At 44.3% G+C, this 18642-nt stretch overlaps 1 protein-coding gene across 2 annotated transcripts in view; it reads left to right on the forward strand.

The window, feature by feature from the left end:
* Positions 1 to 18642, forward strand: part of TMEM181 (transmembrane protein 181) — a 377932-nt gene that overhangs the window by 347485 nt on the left and 11805 nt on the right. For both annotated transcript variants that reach the window (XM_078649124.1, XM_078649125.1), the window contains exon 15: positions 2334 to 2423. In XM_078649124.1, the coding sequence (XP_078505250.1) occupies positions 2334 to 2423 (90 nt within the window). The remainder of the gene's footprint in view (positions 1 to 2333; positions 2424 to 18642) is intronic.

Raw genomic sequence — 18642 nt, forward strand, 5'->3', positions numbered from 1 at the left:
ACCTGGATAGACTTTGTGGTTCTTATGTCAAATATCATTTTAAATTGGTATGTGCTAGCTGAGTTTGATGTTTTTATTTGTCTGCCTCTGTGTTTTATCTTTTGTTATCTATAATTAAATACAGTGTTTTTATAAGGTATCTTTTAAGATCTGCCTTTCACGAGATCGAATAAAGATTAATTCGAACAACCCCTGTGGACGTCCTAATCAATGGGGATAAAGGTTCCTGGGGCTAACCCTACCCACTTTTTTCAACATGGCTGAAGTCTTTGGTCATACTGAGCTTGGGCTCTGAGGGCTGGGTGTGTGTTTGTGGGGAGTGTACTATGGTAATCGTGGTGTCCTTCAATGTCTAATGATGAAATCCAGTATTAGGCACTCTCTGTACTCCCAACAAACTCCGACAGAAGTCTGGTAAAATCAAAGTTGAGCTCTCAGCAACCAGACAGTGGATGCACACAAAGGACCCCATTAGGATGGTGGGCGGATTGCCCCCGCCGGGCCGGCGGTGGTCACCGCCGGCCCGGTGGGGGCAATCCGCCTGCCATCCGTGTAGAAAAGCCCTCCCGCCATATTAGTATGGCTAGGGGGCCAGCGGCGGACGGAAAGACCGTCCGCCGCATTTCCGCCCCGGTCGGCTTGCGACCGGGCAGAAAAGGCTGCAATATAGTGGCGGTGTCTTTCAGACCCCGTCAGCCATATTACAATGTGCGTTTAGGAATGCCTGCGGAAAGGCATGCGGAGTCTGCTAAGGGGACCCTTTGCGGACCCCCAAGGACTCTGCGGGGTGGGGGGTGCATATGGGGGGTACCTATGGTACCCCCTTGCAGTTCCATGCACAACATGGCAGGCACCGCGCGGTGCCTGCCATGTTGTGCATGGAAGTGCACAACCTGCCTCCCTAACATTGTGGTGGCATTGCGGAGTGCACCGCCTGCCACAATGTTAGGGATGCAGGATGCGCCCGCCACTGTGGCAAGCGCATCCTAATGGCAAGTACGGGACCCCCGCCCTTATGGCGGGCGGTCCCTCTGTACGACGGGATAGCGGGCGAACTTTGTCCGCCCGCCATCCTAATGTGCCCCAAAGTGTTTTGACATTCTGTTTCCTTCCTTTGAAGAGTGCCCCAAATTGTATATGTAACCCAGCTGACCTGTCAAACAGGCTCTGGCACTGTAATGTCAAAGAGTCCAACTGCGATTGGGGCATGACTGCCTGGTAGGGCAAAAGAAGGGTCCTGCCTAAGTGACAGCTAACAGTTGCCGGAGACGGGGAGGCCATTTTGAAGTGACCCCAAGTGTCATGAAAAACACCAGCAGACCTATCGGACAGGATGTGACATTCAAGCAGGAATTTACACTTGTAAAAGAGGATCCTCCCAGCCTTCCCTGGATATTCTATCAGGTTGAATTTGAGCATTCCTGTCCGTTCTGATCAGCTCATTGTTTGCTCCTGGGAGCTGTTCAGGCCTCCCTAGAGAGGAGCCATCAGGTGACAGCTAAAAAAAACTCAGTCTTTAGTCATGCGAAAGGTAACTTTTCTAAAGTATGTTTTCAACAGTAGGCAAAATTAAATTTACCATTCAATTGGATTTTGTTTAACTATTAAAAAAAGTCCTTGAAATATTTCTCAAGCTGTTCCCTAAGCAGGGATAACATTTATTAAACTAAATATTGTATCCCAGTGTTTTTCTATGTAACCGCTAACCCTGCTGCAATTAAAGTAGTCTTTTGTGCCTTTTCACTATAAGGACATGCTTAACATTACCCTTTTGCATGTACTTATTTTAAATACTCTGCGCCCGACCTGTATGCGCTTTTAGGCCATTTTAGGGGTGGCTTGTAAATATTTAAAAGGAAGGTTTAGGCCGTTCAAAAAGATTGTTGATAGGTCAGATTTCCAGTTAGAAGCTGCACAGTCAAGCTACTGGTGGCAGCCATGCAATCAGGTTTACATGGTCACTGTAGTGGATGGCACGGGGTGATGCAGTATACTTGTGACATTTAACTTAAGGCCCTGGATACATCGTAGTGACTTCTATGTAACTTAAATATGCCAATTCAAGAGTATACCAATTTTATCATGTTGAAAGCACTTTCCCCATTGGGGTAATCGTGTAGAAGGGGCTCATTTCCAACATGTCAAGGATTCTGTAGTTAGATGGAGCATCCACAAGACAGAGTGTTATTGAAGGTCAGTAACTTGTTCTTGTACCATAGAGAAATATCACACAGTAAGCGATTGATTGCTGCAAAATAAAATGTTACAGAAGTACTGTATTTTGGAATTTTGTTAGGTAAACCTGTTTTATTTCTATCCTTAACTACTGTCACCTGCAGAATTTTTATCTTTTTATGGCCTGTTGAACTTCTATCTGTACACCCTGGCCTTTGTTTATTCACCATCAAAGAATGCTCTGTATGGTAAGTGTGTAAGCAACAATGTAGGTATGCATGTATACCATGACAGTAAAAATAAAGCTGGCACAGTAATGTGTTAAATAGAGCAACTCAACGTATTACAGGTCGGTGGACAAATTACTATAGGTCAAAGGTCAAATTCAAGTTTATTAACATAGCACAGCGACATTGATTAAAGAAAACTACTTTTTTCCCTCATTGATTGCATTTAACAATTACTTTACACTAGGAAAGAGCTCTCTCTGCCTTTTTGTGCAGCAAATCCTCATTAAAGAGTATACTTTGGCATAAACCAAATTTGAAGATGTGTAGAGTATAATATATGTATTACTATAGTTGAGGGAGGGGAGGGGTATTATGATTCACTTGAGGCTTTGCCTCTCGTATGTCATGGCCTGGTAGGTAGGTAGGTGTGTGTGGGTGTGAGAGAAATAAGTGAATTTAACATTGAGTTGAGAAAAAACGTTACATATATTTATTGTAACAAAGCAACTACTACCACAGTGTCTTGTAAAAGATAATGGCCTGCAGAGATGTTCATAAGTAGTGAATAGCTTACTTTAATTCATAGTAAATTACATCAACAATCATTTTGCAAAACAATGGTTAGCGGTCAAGTGTTCCACCGTTTTAAAACATGGAACATGTGTAACTACAGAAATGGGGCAAAAGACCAGTTAGTGCTAGCTGTATTTGTTCAAAATGACTGGCCTACTTTAAGCAGTGATTTTCATCACCTAATTGTCCACAGCGCCAATGGCATTTCAACCTTGAGGTGATATATGGGTCATCCTCAGGGCGAGGGCTATTTGGAGCGTAAGCATAACATTTCTGAAAAATTGAAGGAAATGGGCTGTGTTAATACTGAACTAGTATAACTTAAGTTTTGGAGAGGGAAAGAACTCTATAGAAAAATCAATTATATGTAGCCAAGTTGTTTCTTATGCAGTTCAAAATTCAAGGCTGATACCAAAAGTCCCTTGAGAAAAAAATGTAAAAGGTTATGCAGAAAAAAGTAAGTCAAAAAGCGACATGAATGTGGAAACGCACACGTGAGAAATGTATACTTGTGTGAAAGTGCAGTTACAACATATGTTTAAAATTAAGTTGGAACCTAATTTCTAAACAAGTTATTATATTTTTAGAAACAAAACACTGCAAGATAAAAACGAATTGTAAGACTATGTTTGTGTAGTACTTGCTTGCTTAGACATAATGATTCCACAACTTACATTTATTCTAGACTCAAAGACATATGGTACTAGATCTAAACAATTATAATAAGGAATACTTTGTTAAATTTACTGATGTACTTACTGACAAATCAAATTATCAGTAAATTAAGAAAAGAAACGTATTTATGTTAATGAGCTGTGCATGGTACAGTGACCGTCGGTGTCCATGTCGAATTTAGTAATGGAGCATCCGCGCAGGCTGGCACTAAACAGACAAAAAAAGATAGCGATCGCACAGGATACAGTGTTGAGTGTATTGTGTTGGCATGCCATAACAATAAGAAAAGGAATAAATGGGCCAGTTATTTAATAAGGTGTAAAGGACGAATTAGGGAATTATTTTGGGGACTTAATAGGTTTAGTAGTGATATTAGGAAAAGAAACTCCCAGATAAACAATACTGCAGCCTTTGTTAAATGTACAGGATGTGTGCTGTTTGGATTTACAAATCAATCACTGATTATATGTTACCATAAAACAGATGTGATAAATATCAGTAGCATGAGACTAATACCAATTAAAGCATTCTGCATTGATCTTTCACGCTTGTAACCACAGACGAACATTTTCACAGATGTCCCTATATTATATTTGTCCTGATGAGACCCTTTTAATCTTTTAATGGTCGAAACGTCATCAACAAATAACAACCAAACCAGTGTAGGAATCTTTATCTGTTGTACTTAAAACTATAGGTGTTTGTTTGTTAGCAACAAGCCAACCCTATTGTAAATGTGTTTTGTTTTTGTTTCATTTTGTGTTGTGCATCACACCGGGGTCACATTATACCAAATGATGTACTTTTTTGTATGATTTCAATATGTCACTGGTCTTGAATTAACTAAGAATATTAATTTTCTCCTTTTGTTTAATTGTGGTTTTCTGTTTTCTTATTGTCACACAAGCATTGATAGCATGACGTCATTTAACCTTCAAACATATAACTGAGCATGAATGATACCTGTTAGAACCACTGCATTATTATTGCTTTGATACCCTTGTTCTCATGGTTCTACGGTTTGCTGTTGTAGCAGAGCTTTATAATTATAGGTTCCATCAAACTTGAAATAGTTCGTAGTAAGGTAATGATGTTATGAAATGTGTACACTCTGCCATTGTGATATGACAAGTATATACAGACCCCAATCACTCCCAATTCCTTCTTGCTGTGACATGTTAGTGTATAGAGACTCCGTTTCCGATAAAACCAAAAAAATCAAGGTCAGGATCTAAGGAAAAGTACTCGATTGTCACTGCTGTCTCTTGTATAAAATTTTGATTTCAAACACGAACTATTTTAAATAACTATATTTACCTGCTGGTTGGACTTGTTGATCTACCAATTGCACAGTAATAGGGTAGATAGTACTAGAGTATTCAGTAATAAAAATTAATTGTGATTTGGGAAACTCCCATTCTTTGCATCCATACATATCTTAAATGTTTTGTTTGTGTGTGTGTCCTGTGAGGCTGCAGTTGAGTCACAAATAGTGGTCAACATTAGCCTTCTATTTCTCTCTTGCTCAAATTCTAGGGCGTTCCATATAACAGTACCTCCATACTTATGTGGAGGTTTTATTGTTATAGAGTGGACTATTCCTCATTAGGTTCAATGCAATGTGTTTTGTCTTTTGTGTCTTTATATGGAATACATTCAGGTGTGGTTTTAAAGTGTAGAGAGAGATCTCTTAAGTATCAAATTGTTTAAGGCTAGTAGTTCTGCAAACATGGTAGCGTTAGGAAGAATAAAGGTGGAGGGAGGCCTAAGCTCTGTTATACTCCTCTTGCAAGGTCGATTAGAAAAATAGGTAATTCGCAGTATTTTTCTCATTTAGAAGTCCGTTTTTTTCGTGGGGACAGAGAAGGATCCTTGCTTACGAGTAAGATTGGAAACTGTATAGTCATTTTGCCTTCCATTTCTGTTGAAACCCCTACTGGTAAAACGTGTCTCGTCTGGTGTTCTCCTGGTGTAAAGTTGTACTGTTGGCCCAGTCCAAATCCTCTATAGCGACCCTGGTTTCTTCCTTAAAAAGGATAGTTAAAACATTTTCTAACAGCAGATCCTGTTCTTGTACTCGCCATTTATGGTAACTGAGCTTAGCCTTTTAAACAACTTTTTGAGTTGGTAATGAGTGGATTCAGATTGATGCTCGACAGAAGTAAAGGCTTTATATATCTGTAAAATATTATTTTTGTTGTGAATTGAAATGTATCCTGTAGTGGTGGGACCTGACCTTCATTAAGGATTCATTACTAAATACATGCTTACTAGCTTTGCAGGTAAATTCAACTGAAACATTTTTGAAACCCTAACCAGTGTCCACACCACCAAGTGCCTAAGCAGACATGCGCAGCTGAACAAGCATGTTAATTTCAATGAAAATAAATGTTTCTGAGAATAATAACAGTGGGAACTTTGAAATACTGTAATTAACATTGATTCTCATCCATAGGGTCTTTATTAATAGCCATAAGCACTGAACAGTCCTGCCCAGGTTCTGGATCCCGGAGCACTTTAAAAATACAAATTAGTTTGCAAAAGCTTTTTTACAGGAAGGTCCTATTTAAAAATAAGGAATAATTTTGGAAAGCTATCAACCAGCTACATTGGCCAATTTAAAAAAAAAAAAGAAACTGCTACATTTAAATAAATGTAAGCTTTATCTGCAGAATATTAGCCAGAAAAATCCCTTTCACAGACATTTTGGAAGAAAACATACGTGGAACCTTGCAATTTAGACATGCTTTAGCCTCTGAAGGTTGGCAAACGTTTTTTTCTGGGGAAAGCCTAAAAAATATCCTGGAGGCCTATTGCCGCGATGTGGAGAGGTGGAGGAAACTCATGCTATCCCTCCTGGGCTGTGCAGCCCTCTACAAAATGATCCACTTACCTAAATGTTTGTGCATTTTGCAGAACACCACCTGTGGGACGATGGGGTCCCGAGGATTGCCCTCTCACTTCTGACTAGACACCTAATGGTGGGAGACATTGCCCTCCTGAATTTCCGGCTCCATTATTGGGCCTCACAGTTGATGGTTGTCAACGACTGGGCTTTTTCATCCCAGCAGAAACCGTCACTGAGAGCGGACTGTACTGCTATGGCCCTGGAGAGCTACCACTGATGACTCTTTGGAGAGAGGGGGCTGCCCCCCTCACCTTCCCCTGCGGAAACAGTGGTCAGTATATGGAAGAGGGAACCAATACATTGAGGCAGATTGACCCCAGAGACTCCTCTAGGATCCCAAACTCTTGAGTGGTCTGCGTGAGGTAGAGGGACGCAGGAAGTGGGATCTCTTGGGGATCTCCAAATTGAGAGACTTGTGGAAGGAGGGTGCAGTGATCTTGTTTGCCAACTTGCAGATCGAATATGAGCTATTGGGGAGACAAATCTTGAGATAGCAACTGATGGGATATATATACTGAGCAAATGTGAGGCACACTGGGGGGAGGTAGAGGAGTAATCTCCACTAGAATAGAGGGTATTGGGTGCCTTCCCCCCCACCGACTGATCATGCTGTGTCCTGCCCCATCTCTACGCTACTGAACAACAGTCTCCCATCGCCTAAACCTCTTGGAGAAAAATGCGAAAGAGACCTGGGGAGGTTTGTGGGTGATGACTAGGGGCAGGCATGTGGGTACCCAGGCGTGGTCGCAATTGGGGAGAGATTTCACTTGATCCAATTAAAACTCCTCTACAAGGCATGTAATACACTGACCTGTCTATTCCGTATTGAAAAAGCACTGCTTGAGAGGCGGTCGGAAGAAGGGCACCCTGCTGCATACTCTATGGGAATGCCCGAGGATTGAGACCTACTTGGAAGCGGGTGGGTAACAGACTATCAAAGTTGTTTTTTGTTTTTTTTTACTTTATTTTCATTTTGTGTGCAAACACGTGTCCATTGATCATTGCATTACATACAGCGGCAGCAACAACACAAAGAATAATACATCAGAATATGTCCAGGCAGTTACAACAGAATAAGTACTTTCCATTTTGAATTTACACTGCGGGGGGGCAGTATCATTATACATTGATGCTCCAACAACAGCTCAAACAATAGGGGGATATAACGCAATCCCTTCCCGCAGGTGCCTAAGACAGCCCAACCCAAAAGGCAGCACACAGACAGAACCTCTCTGCATTCCCACGGGGCACCCATCGCTCTAGCCAATCCCTGACCTGTCATGTTCCTCCCCGCCTCTGCTTCAGTGGATTTGCGGGCCAAGTATGCCCGAAATGGTGCCCAAATATTTTTGGGTTTGCAGCGGGTGGGCATAAGCGCATTGACATTTTCTGAATGCGTGTTACAGCGCGATAGGTGAGCACACCATTCCTCTATTGTGGGGCTACTCCTGCATCTCATAGCAATCCTGCGCATTGCTATTAGGATGCACAATGCTAATAATTTGCATGTGTCTTTGGGGTACTCCTTGGTATAACCTAGCAGCGTCTCCAAGGAAGTCAGTCTAATACCTACACCAGCTATAACCTGCAATTCAGTGTGCACTATCTCCCAAAACCTCTGATTCCCTGGGCAGGTCCAGGCCAAATGTGTGAAATTTGCCTCAGCCACCCCACATCTCATGCAATAGTCATCATCGGGGAGCCCGGTCTTCTGCAGATGAGCTGGCGTATAGTAGACTCTCTGCAGAAACTTATAGTGTATTAAGCAATGTCTGTTGTTTTGAGATATAGTCTTTGTGTCCGTGTAGCAATATGCCCACTGCTCATCAGTAATATCTAACCGTAACTGCACGCCATTCCGGAAGTGATTTTGAAGCAGGTGGGTCTGGCTCCGCATTGGCAGGTGTGTATAATATCAAAATCATGTGTTGTGCGGTTTGTGCACTAAGCAAGTACGTGAGAGGGGTAAACTCTGGCGGTTCTAGCATGTCCTCCCCTAGTGTTGTCTGAAGTGCATGCCTTGCTAAATAAAAATGAAATATTGCTATTAGGGAGGCATCCGGGAATTCTGTAGCCAACGTGTTCCAATGCTTGACTGTACTGTCTAGGAAAAAGTCACCTATCATGTTTATACCCAAAGCATGCATGGCGGAGCAAATTCCCTCTCTCCTCTCATTGGCAACAACCTGCACATTTCTAATAACAATTTGGGAGAATAAAGAAGGCGACACCCCTCATGTCTGCCGCCCTCCAAAGTAGGCTCCTTGTGCACCCAACTGGATCTATAACATGATAGCGCCTCATCGGTGTCTCGGAAAGATACTGTGGTAATGAATAGGGCTTCCCGGCTGCTTTTTCAATGTATACCTGTGGGCTATCTGAGGCCCCATGCAACCAATGAAATGCATGCATCTGTTGTGCAGCACAGCAATAAAATTTGAACTTTGGGGCTCCGAGTCCACCTACTTAGTATGGTTTGGTAAGTATCTCCCATCACACCCTCGGCTGTTTACCAGCCCACACCAGATTGAGCAGGAAGGAACGCAGTGTACAGAAGAAAGACTATAAGATAGAAACATTGGCAAAGAGAAACAGAAACCGTGGGAGTACTATCATTTTCAGGAGTGATATACACCCCCAACAGAGGCAGGTGTATCCATTTCTCGATAGATTCCGACAGTTTGGTTATCGCTCTACCACAGTTCTCATGAACCACTACTTCCTGGTCTGTGTGGATCTGAATTCCCAAATATTTAATAGGTTACATAGACCATACAATAGGGTAATCTACTACAACTGGAACGGTGCATGGAGTGAGAGGGAACACCGTAGATTTAGTCCAGTTAATACCCTGAATGTTGACCGAATCGTTACACTTCCTGCAGCACAGGCGTTAAGTTCCGTGTCATCTGCATAGGCTGCGACAACCAAATTGTACTGAGGGAACCTTAAACCACGGTGTCCGTGGTATTCGCGCAGTGCGTACACCAGGGGCTCTGCCACAAGCGCATACAGGAGAGGAGACAGGGGGCATCCTTGCCTTGTACCTCTTGTAATGTGTATGGGTTCTGAAAGTAACCCGTACTCGTGCTGTAGGACTCTCATGTAGAACTTCTATTAGTTTGATAAAAACCCATCCCAACTCTTCTCAATACGGCATTCAAGAAGCGCCATTCAATAGAATCAAAGGCCTTCTCTGCATCGAGAGAGACCGCTGCAGCCTGCATCTCTGGATTAATACTAGCCATAACGCTCAATAGGGTACCTAACTTACTTGTCAGCGAACAAGTTGGCACAAAGCCCAAATGTTCTGTAGTAGGGGATCTCTGTGTATAGTCGTAATCTAGTGAATAGTCCCGCCCATGTGCATGGACCCCGGAGCAATCAAAAATAATCTCTTAAGCTGTCTTCATTGCAGTCCTGCATAGACACTTAAGAGAAAATTAAAGACAATAATGCAGCCTGTACCTACAAGGCTACACTGTCCAGTACTTCAACTAGAAATGCCAAGGATATAACACCAATAACACATTTAACACAATCTGTCAAGTTTCACCCATAGAGAAACTTTCCTCCCCTCACCAAATCCTTGGAATGATAGAGAGGAAGGTAAGGACAGACAAGCCTCCATAGGCTGCCATTATGTGTCTGGAAAAGGGATACCGTGCCTTTAAGGAACTCTCTAGAGACCCTCGGTATCCCAGCATGCACAGCCCCTTCCTTTTACTTTAAGTTCTTTTTGAAGGTGCATAAAGCAAGGCCTGTAGCATACATCACAGTACCATTTTCCTCACCGGGGAGGAGGGCGGGCACTTATGACTATAACAGAGATACCCCTACTACAGAACTGGAGTTACAGGTAAGAAACTACTCCTTCTGTAGTAGGGGATCTCTGTGTATAGTCATAATCTAGTGAATAGAATGGCAAGCCTATCCAAAAACAGCCCGGCGGTGGAGAAATATAGACAACACCACTATTGTGCGAACAAATTCCACAGCGAAGCCTGCCCAACTTGAGCATCTGCTCTGGCATCCGAGTCCAGACAGTAGTGCTTAGCAAAGGTGTGGACCGACTTCCAAGTGGCTGCCCTGCAGATCTCTGCAATGGGAACATTTCGAAGCAAAGCTGTTGTAGCTGCTTTGCCCCTGGTAGAATGAGCCTTAGGCTTACCCCCTAAGGTCTTATTCGCTTTCTGATAACAGAGCTGGATACATGACACAATCCACCTAGAGATGGACTGCTTCGAAGTACCCAGACCAGTCCTAACCGACCCATAGTTGACAAACAATTGGTCGGATCTACGAATACCCGTGGTCTTATCCAGATAGAATTTCAACACCCTTCTGACATCCAGGGAATGAAGAGACCGTTCCGCTGGAGTGGAAGGATTCTGGAAAAATGTTGGTAAAGTTATAGTCTGATTAACATGAAAATCAGAAATCACCTTGGGAAGGAACTTAGGGTGAGTACGCATAACAACCTTAGCAGCATGAAATACAGTATAAGGTTCCTGGCAACACAATGCCTGAATTTCACTCACCCTGCGGGCCGATGTAATGGCCACGAGGAACGCCGCCTTCCAAGACAGGTGCTGCAGTGAAGCCTTATGAATAGGCTCGAGAGGATCCTTCATCAGCCTGGACAGCACCGCATTCAGTTCCCATGAAGGCGAAGGAAGCCGAACAGGAGGGAACACCTTCTGCAACCCTTCCAAAAAATCCTTAATCACAGGAATCTGGAAGATGGATGTCTGTGAAGGGCATTTTCTGTAAGCAGTCAATGCAGCCAGATGAACCTTAATGGAATGGAAATTAAGGCCAGACTGAGCTAGATGCAGAAGGTATGGAAGGATAACATCCTCCTTGCAGGTCGTCGGATCATAGTTCTTAGACATGCACGAGATGCAGAATCTCTTCCACTTGTAAGCATAAGAGGTCATAGTAGATGGCCTCTTAGCCTCCTTCAATATGTCCATGCAATCCTTAGGAAGATTCAAGTGGCCATATTGCACTATCTCAGGAGCCATGCCGCCAAACTCAACGATGAGAGGTTGGGGTGCACCATCTGCACCCAAGAACTTCGTGAAAAGGTCCGGCCGACACGGCAGCAGGCGATGAGGCAGGATTGACAGTGGAACAGGTCCGTGAACCAGCCCTGCCTGGGCCATTCCGGAGCAATGAGGATCATCCGCGCCCGGGATCGGGCCAGCTTGATGAGCACCACCGGAATCAGGGGAGTGGATGGAAAAGCGTACAGAAAGCTGTTCGACCAGCTGATCCATAACGCGTTCCCCAAAGTCCCCGGCTAGTAATACCTCGAGGCGAAGTTGCGGCATTTGCTGTTTTCGGCGGTGGCGAATAGATCCACTTCTGGAGTGCCCCACATGGCGAAGATGTCGTCGAGCACCTCGTCGTTTATGACCCACTTGTGGTTTTCGTGAAGCAACCTGCTGAGGGCGTCCGCCTGAACATTCTGCACACCTGGCAAATGAGTTGCTGTTATCGTCAGTCCTCTGGCTAACAGCCAGTGCCAGATCGCCTGCGCTTCCTGTGACAGTGTGCGCGATCTCGAGCCCCCCTGCTTGTTGAGGTAATACATTGTGGTCGTATTGTCTGTCTGCACAAGCAAGGAGTTGGTATTCAGTAGATTATGACTATAACAGAGATACCCCTACTACAGAACTGGAGTTACAGGTAAGAAACTACTCCTTTCGGTGCCACCACTATTGGGAGTAAGGGAGAAAGGTGGTTGGCAAGAATCTTAGCAAATATTTTAGTATCCGTATTGAGCAGCAACAGCGGCCTATATGCGGCGCATTGGTTTGCGGGCCTATCTTTATTTAAGAGAGTGATCAGAGTGGCTTCTCTCATACTTTTTTTTTAATTAGATGTTCAATTAAACTTGTTGGCGTTGTTACAAGCAATGCATAAATAACAATTTACATGACATGACACATACACAGTAAAAATTATTGACATTTGTTAGCATCTGCAATCGGGCCACATTGGAGTATAAATAAGCTCACATACGTGTGCTGTTTTGGGGGATAAGGAGTGAAGAAGATACATTGGTTATGTCCCAAGTTGCCCAAGTGAGAAATTTTCATTCGGACAGGCCATTTTGCAGGGCTTCTAGTTGACGGAGATAGGTAGTGAAAGATTCCCAGATGGCGCGCGGGCGAGACCTTGTTGGCATTAATTTCCAGTAATTAGACAATTGTTTGTGACAGTATGCGATGTATTTGAGTCAGTGGTGCCCGAGCCCTCCCCCAGTGCATCACAACTTTGCGTTTTGCTAGAAGTAGCATTAGCGTCACTAATTTCCTAACGTCCCGGTCTAAGTTTCCCACATGTCCCAGAAGGCCCATCAGTGGGGAGGGATCTAGTTGTGTGCTTATAATTTCCCCATTGGTGCTAAATACCTCCGTCCAGTAGGTGGCAACCGCGGGGCACCGCCAAGCAAGGTGAAGGAAATCCGCATCTGGTCTGTGACATCGGGCGCATTGGGAATCTGAAGAAATACCCAAGTTCGAGGCATATGAGCTGCAGATCACACACTATGAATAGATCACCATCTGGTGTTGGGCCCAGATGCTTTCAGTTTGTTATTGTCTTGGAACAAGTCTTTGGATGTCACGAGATAGGTGACTCCTCCGCTGGACAATAGTGCACATGGGCATCAACTTTTTCCACCATCGTGGCTCGGATGTGTTCGACGCATTCCAGTTCGGTGTTACCGATCTAACTTTCGACGCGCAATCCTTACCCTCTGCTCGGTATTGTTTTTGAACTACAAACTTCAACTCTTCTGTTCCGGTCATCGAAGCAGGCCTTTGGACCTATCTGCGCCATCAGGCCTTTTGGCTCATGAAAAGGACTCCCTTAAAAAAGTGTCCTCAGTGTAGATCCAAGTTTCCACACGCTGATTTTTATGAGGTGTGTAACCTCTGCCTTTCACCTGAGCACGGGGCCAAATACTGTTGAGCTTGCGCCTCTTTCCGCTCCAAAAAAACCCATGAGAGATCGTCGAGCTCGAAGAAGCATGGCTCCATCATCAACATAGATACTGGACAATATCTTCCAAGAAAGCATAAATGTGCAGGAGCACATGGAAGAAAGTACGTTTAGCGCCTCCTAAGCCGAAGAATCAGACGTCGAAGACATCACTCCGGGGCAACGGGTCGTAAGTACTAATGTCGACCCATCCCCCCACCCATCTATTCAAAGGCTTCGGTAACACCTTAACCTTCGGGCCTATGTGCACACCGGGATAAAACTTCCCATGCCCCGCCTTCAGGCCCGGCAAAGAAGTCCACATATAAGCCTTCATGCCACTCTATCGAGCCAGCCTACCGTCGGTGCCACAACCCCATCCTTGTCACTGACAACAAAAGGCAAACCGAAAGAGAAACCCTTGTCTTCGTCCGCACCGAAGCCTGGTTCCACATCGGGGCATTCAGCACCAAAATCTACAGACACTGAACCTTCGGATCCGTAAAAATCATCGGAGCCGACCAAGCAACCGGTTCCGAAGACCCCAAGCAAACCTTTGGGACCCAACAAAACTCCTGATTCCAAACCTATGGAGCATAAGACAACCCCAAAAACTGTGCCACAAAAGCACTCGGACCCGAAAGAATCGGCACCCAAACAACAAACTCCAGAGGAGGAGCTTTTTCGACCCAATCCTACCCAAATAGACCCAGAAACAGATCATTTTAGAATTAGTCCTTCCAACAAAAGGAAAATGGACAAACCTACACCACCTCCAATTCCTTTAAAGAAAAAAAGACATTGCTCCTTCTCCTTTAAGGAGTCCTTCTCCACCTCCTCCTCCACAATACATCTCTCCTATCCCATCTCCAGTACCCTCCTAATCTCCTCCACCTCCAGATGATGACGGTACCACTGGTGACGAAAGGGATGATGAACCTCTAGGGGAACGTAGTCATCCTTGCATCCCAAATGACCCATGGAAAAATTATGTCCCACCAGATGTTCCTAACGTACCACAAGAGGATGTCTACCCATCAAGACCATCCCCTACAGAGGACACTATAGGATTCACTCAGCTTACACACAGGGCTGCAGAATACCACAGGTTAAATCTACATACAGACCCTATAGAAGAAGACTTCCTCGTGGACACTTTTGCAACATCTCAAAGGTCCACCTCCATTCTTCCACTGTTAAAAGGGGTAATTAAACACGCTCCTGAAGTCTTTAACGACCCTGTAAGGGCTAGAGTCATTAACACCAGGATAGAAAAAAAGTACAAGGCTGCCCCAACTGACCCTGCATACATTAAAGGACAGCTCTTGGACCCATCTGCTAAAAGAACAGCGTCTCAAGCAGCCAACATATGGAGAATTGCCAACACACAGGCCTTACTAGCTAGGTACGAAAGGGCGCACTATGATGAACTAGAGACCCTACTACAACACCTTCCAGATCAATATAAAACAAGGGCCAATGATCTCATACAGGAAGGTAAACTAGTAACCAATACCTCCATTCATTGTTCTCTAGATGCGGCAGAGACAGCCTCCAGAGCTATTAATACCAGCGTCCGTTTATGCAGACATGCCTGGCTAAGGATTTCAGGGTTCAAACCAGAGGTTCAGACTACCATACTGAACCAAGCCTTTGACCAAGAACGCTTATTTGGACCTACGGTAGATTCATCTTTGGAAAAGATGAAAAAGATACTGATACCTCCAAATCAATGGGACCTTTGCAATCGCAAGCTCCCAGAAGTTTCTTTCAGCGCTCCTTCCTATAAGAGTCCCACACACACCTCCACTACCAGAGGTTATTACAGAGGAGGCTACAGAGGCAATAATAGCAAGGGTAGAGGCAAAACTACGAATACTCGCACTGCCTTCACCTTCAAACAATGACTTCCCGCCGCTCCCCCCAGACTATTATACTCCAGTCGGGAGAAGATTGACCCAGTTCCTACCTGTCTGGAACACTATCACCACGGACAGGTGGGTGAGACAAATCATCCAATCCGGTTATTGCCCGGAGCTCACTTCAACTCCCCCAAACATACCACCCAAACAGCGTCCAATGTCAACAGAGCATTTAACGCTTCTAAAACAAGAGGTGCTTTCCCTCCTGCACAAACATGCAATAGAACCAGTTCCCCTGCACCATCAAAACACAGGGGTTTCCTCCATATATTTTCTAATTCCCAAGAAGGATGGAACCCTGAGATACATCTTGGACCTCAGACCATTAAACCTATACATACAATCAGACCATTTTCATAAGGTCACTGTTCAACAGGTCCTTCCTCTACTCAAGGCGATTTTCCTTGCCACTTTAGTTCTCAAGGACGCCTGCTTCCACATTCCCATTCACCCTGGAAATATCTTTGATTTGTAGTGGACGGTCAGCATTACCAATTCAAGGATCTCCCATTCGGAGTCACCACAGCACCCAGAGTATTCACAAAATGTCTTGCAGTGGTAGCAGCCCACTTAAGAAGACAACAAATTCACGTCTTCCCATACTTGGACGACTGGATCATGAAAGCCAAGTATATATACCCAGTGTCTAAATCGCACACACACCGCAATCCAACTACTTCAGGACTTAGGGTTTACAATAAATCTCCCAAAGTCTCACCTCCTATTGTCGCGCATCCAGCAATATCTAGGTGCCACAATAGACACCTCAAAAGGCCTTGCATATCCCAATCCAGCCAGGGTAGCAAGTATGCAGGGCCTTATAACAAAATTCCAACAGGAGCACTCGCTTCCAGTTCACGTGTGTTTGCAACTAATAGGAATGATGGCCTCTTGTATATTCATAGTACCTCATGCAAGACTCCAGATGCACCCCTTACAGGAATGCTTAGCATGTCAGTGGAACCAAGGTCAGCTAACAGATCTGGTGTTGGTGGACAGCCGCGCACTGCAGTGGTGTAACACCCAAAACCTTTCCAAAGGGCGACTGTTCCTAGAGCCGGTTCCACAAATCGTGTTAACAGCAGACGCATCGCTCACCGGCTGGGGAGCTCATCTACTACATCACACCATACAGGGCAGGTGGACACCTCAGCAAAAGCTACTCCACATCAATCATTTGGAGCTACTAGCAATCTTTCTGGCATTAAAAGCATTCCAGAAACACGTATCAGGCACAGCTGTTTTATTCCGGACGGACAATATAACAGCAATGTATTATCAACAAAAACAAAGGGGACGCACACTCTCCAGCTCTCTCAACTAGCACAGAGCATATGGAGATTGGCAATTCCTCAAAACATATTCCTTTTAGCCCAACATCTTCCAGGAATACAGAATCACATGGCAGATCTGTTAAGTCGTCAGACACAACAGATTCACAAGTGGGAGCTTCTTCCACAAGTTCCTCAACCATTTTTCCAAATGTGGGGGCATCCGGAGATAGATCTCTTCGCCACATATTCAAACACAAAATGCCCAAGCTTTGCCGCACATATCCACACCCATTGTCCAAAGGCAATGCGATATGAATGAATTGGTCAGGAAGATTTGCCTACGCTTTTCCGCCTCTCCCACTCATTCCATGAGTGGTACGCAGGCTGCAACAACAGTCACTAACACTACTCCTGGTTGCTCCAACATGGGCCAGACAGCCATGGTACACAACTTTGCTGGAACTATCAGTAGTCCTGCATCAAAACCTACATCAAGGGCTTGCAGAAAGTGGCTGGGTAGTGTCTCGCGCAAAACCGTAAGACAAACAAATTGGTATTGATGGATGCTCTAGGGAACACAAAGGCAACGACCACTAACGTGCCAAAACAATCTCATGTGAAACACAGCGAAATAACTAACAAAAACACTTTGTCCCCGAGCAATCAAGTACAGTATCAAAGATCACTTATTTTCAGTCCATAAAGAATCCTCCAAAATGTGTCATTCAAAGAATAAGTGCTTTATTTTCTTTATGCTCAAATTCGGAGTAACAGATTCTGAGAGATGATCCTGTGTAGTTGGTATCATCCAATGTAGCCAGACAGCCGACACGTGTTTCGTCTTGGGGACAAATCACCCAATGACTTCCTCAGGGCAAATGATCTTATAGTAGTTTCGTCATCACAACTTGAATGTGTCCGTGTACGGTCCCATATAATAATAATCTAAAGGCAGGTAAGTCCCGTTGGGTATGTTGTATTCCAACGTCAACCTAATCAAAGATGGCGAATTATTCTTAAAGAGGACTAGTATTTCAGGTCCAATCTTTATATCACATAGAAGTTTGTTAGTCTTGTGTGGACTAAGGCTTGAAGTCCAGCAATAAATTAGAGTAGCAAGTCCAGGTCCCAGAGAGTGCTCCCGCCGTCTTTTGGACGCCGTCAGTCAAAACCTACATCTCTCCCCACAACTCTTAAGACAGAACCATGGAGAGATCAGACACCCAGATCCAACACATATCAACCCAGCGATCTGGCTCCTGAAGTCCTAGAATTTGGTTACCTCAATCTTCCACCTCATTTTATGAATGTCATGAAAGAAGCTAGGCGTCCCACCACTAGAGCCTGCTATGCAGCCAAGTGGAAAAGATTTGTGATATACTGTACCAATAACACAATCAATCCTCTAGATGTGTCCATTCAACTCATCATATGTTACCTGCTGCATCTTCAAAGATGTAATCTAGCATACACATCAATCAGATTACATCTCGCTGCCCTAACAACCTACCTGCAAAATAGACATCTGTCATTATTCAGGGTGCCTGCCATTAAAGCATTTATGGAAGGCCTCAAAATAATGATTCCTCCCAGAGTACCACCCTCTCCAGTGTGGAATCTAAACATCCTCCTCACTAGGTTAATGGGTCCTCCATTTGAACCTCTGCACAAATGTGAGCTACAATTTCTTACATGAAAAGTCGCTCTCCTTGTGGCCATCACATCTCTCAGAAGAGTCAGTGAGCTACAGGCACTAACTATTCAAGAACCATTTTTACAACTCCATCATAACAAAGCGGTTCTCAGAACAAATCCAAAATTCCTTCCAAAAGTTATTACTCCCTTCCATCTCAACCAATCTGTAGAGTTGCCAGTCTTCTTCTCGCAACCAC

This window comes from Lissotriton helveticus, chromosome 6, assembly GCF_964261635.1.
Source record: "Lissotriton helveticus chromosome 6, aLisHel1.1, whole genome shotgun sequence".
In the NCBI taxonomy this organism is placed as follows: domain Eukaryota; kingdom Metazoa; phylum Chordata; class Amphibia; order Caudata; family Salamandridae; genus Lissotriton; species Lissotriton helveticus.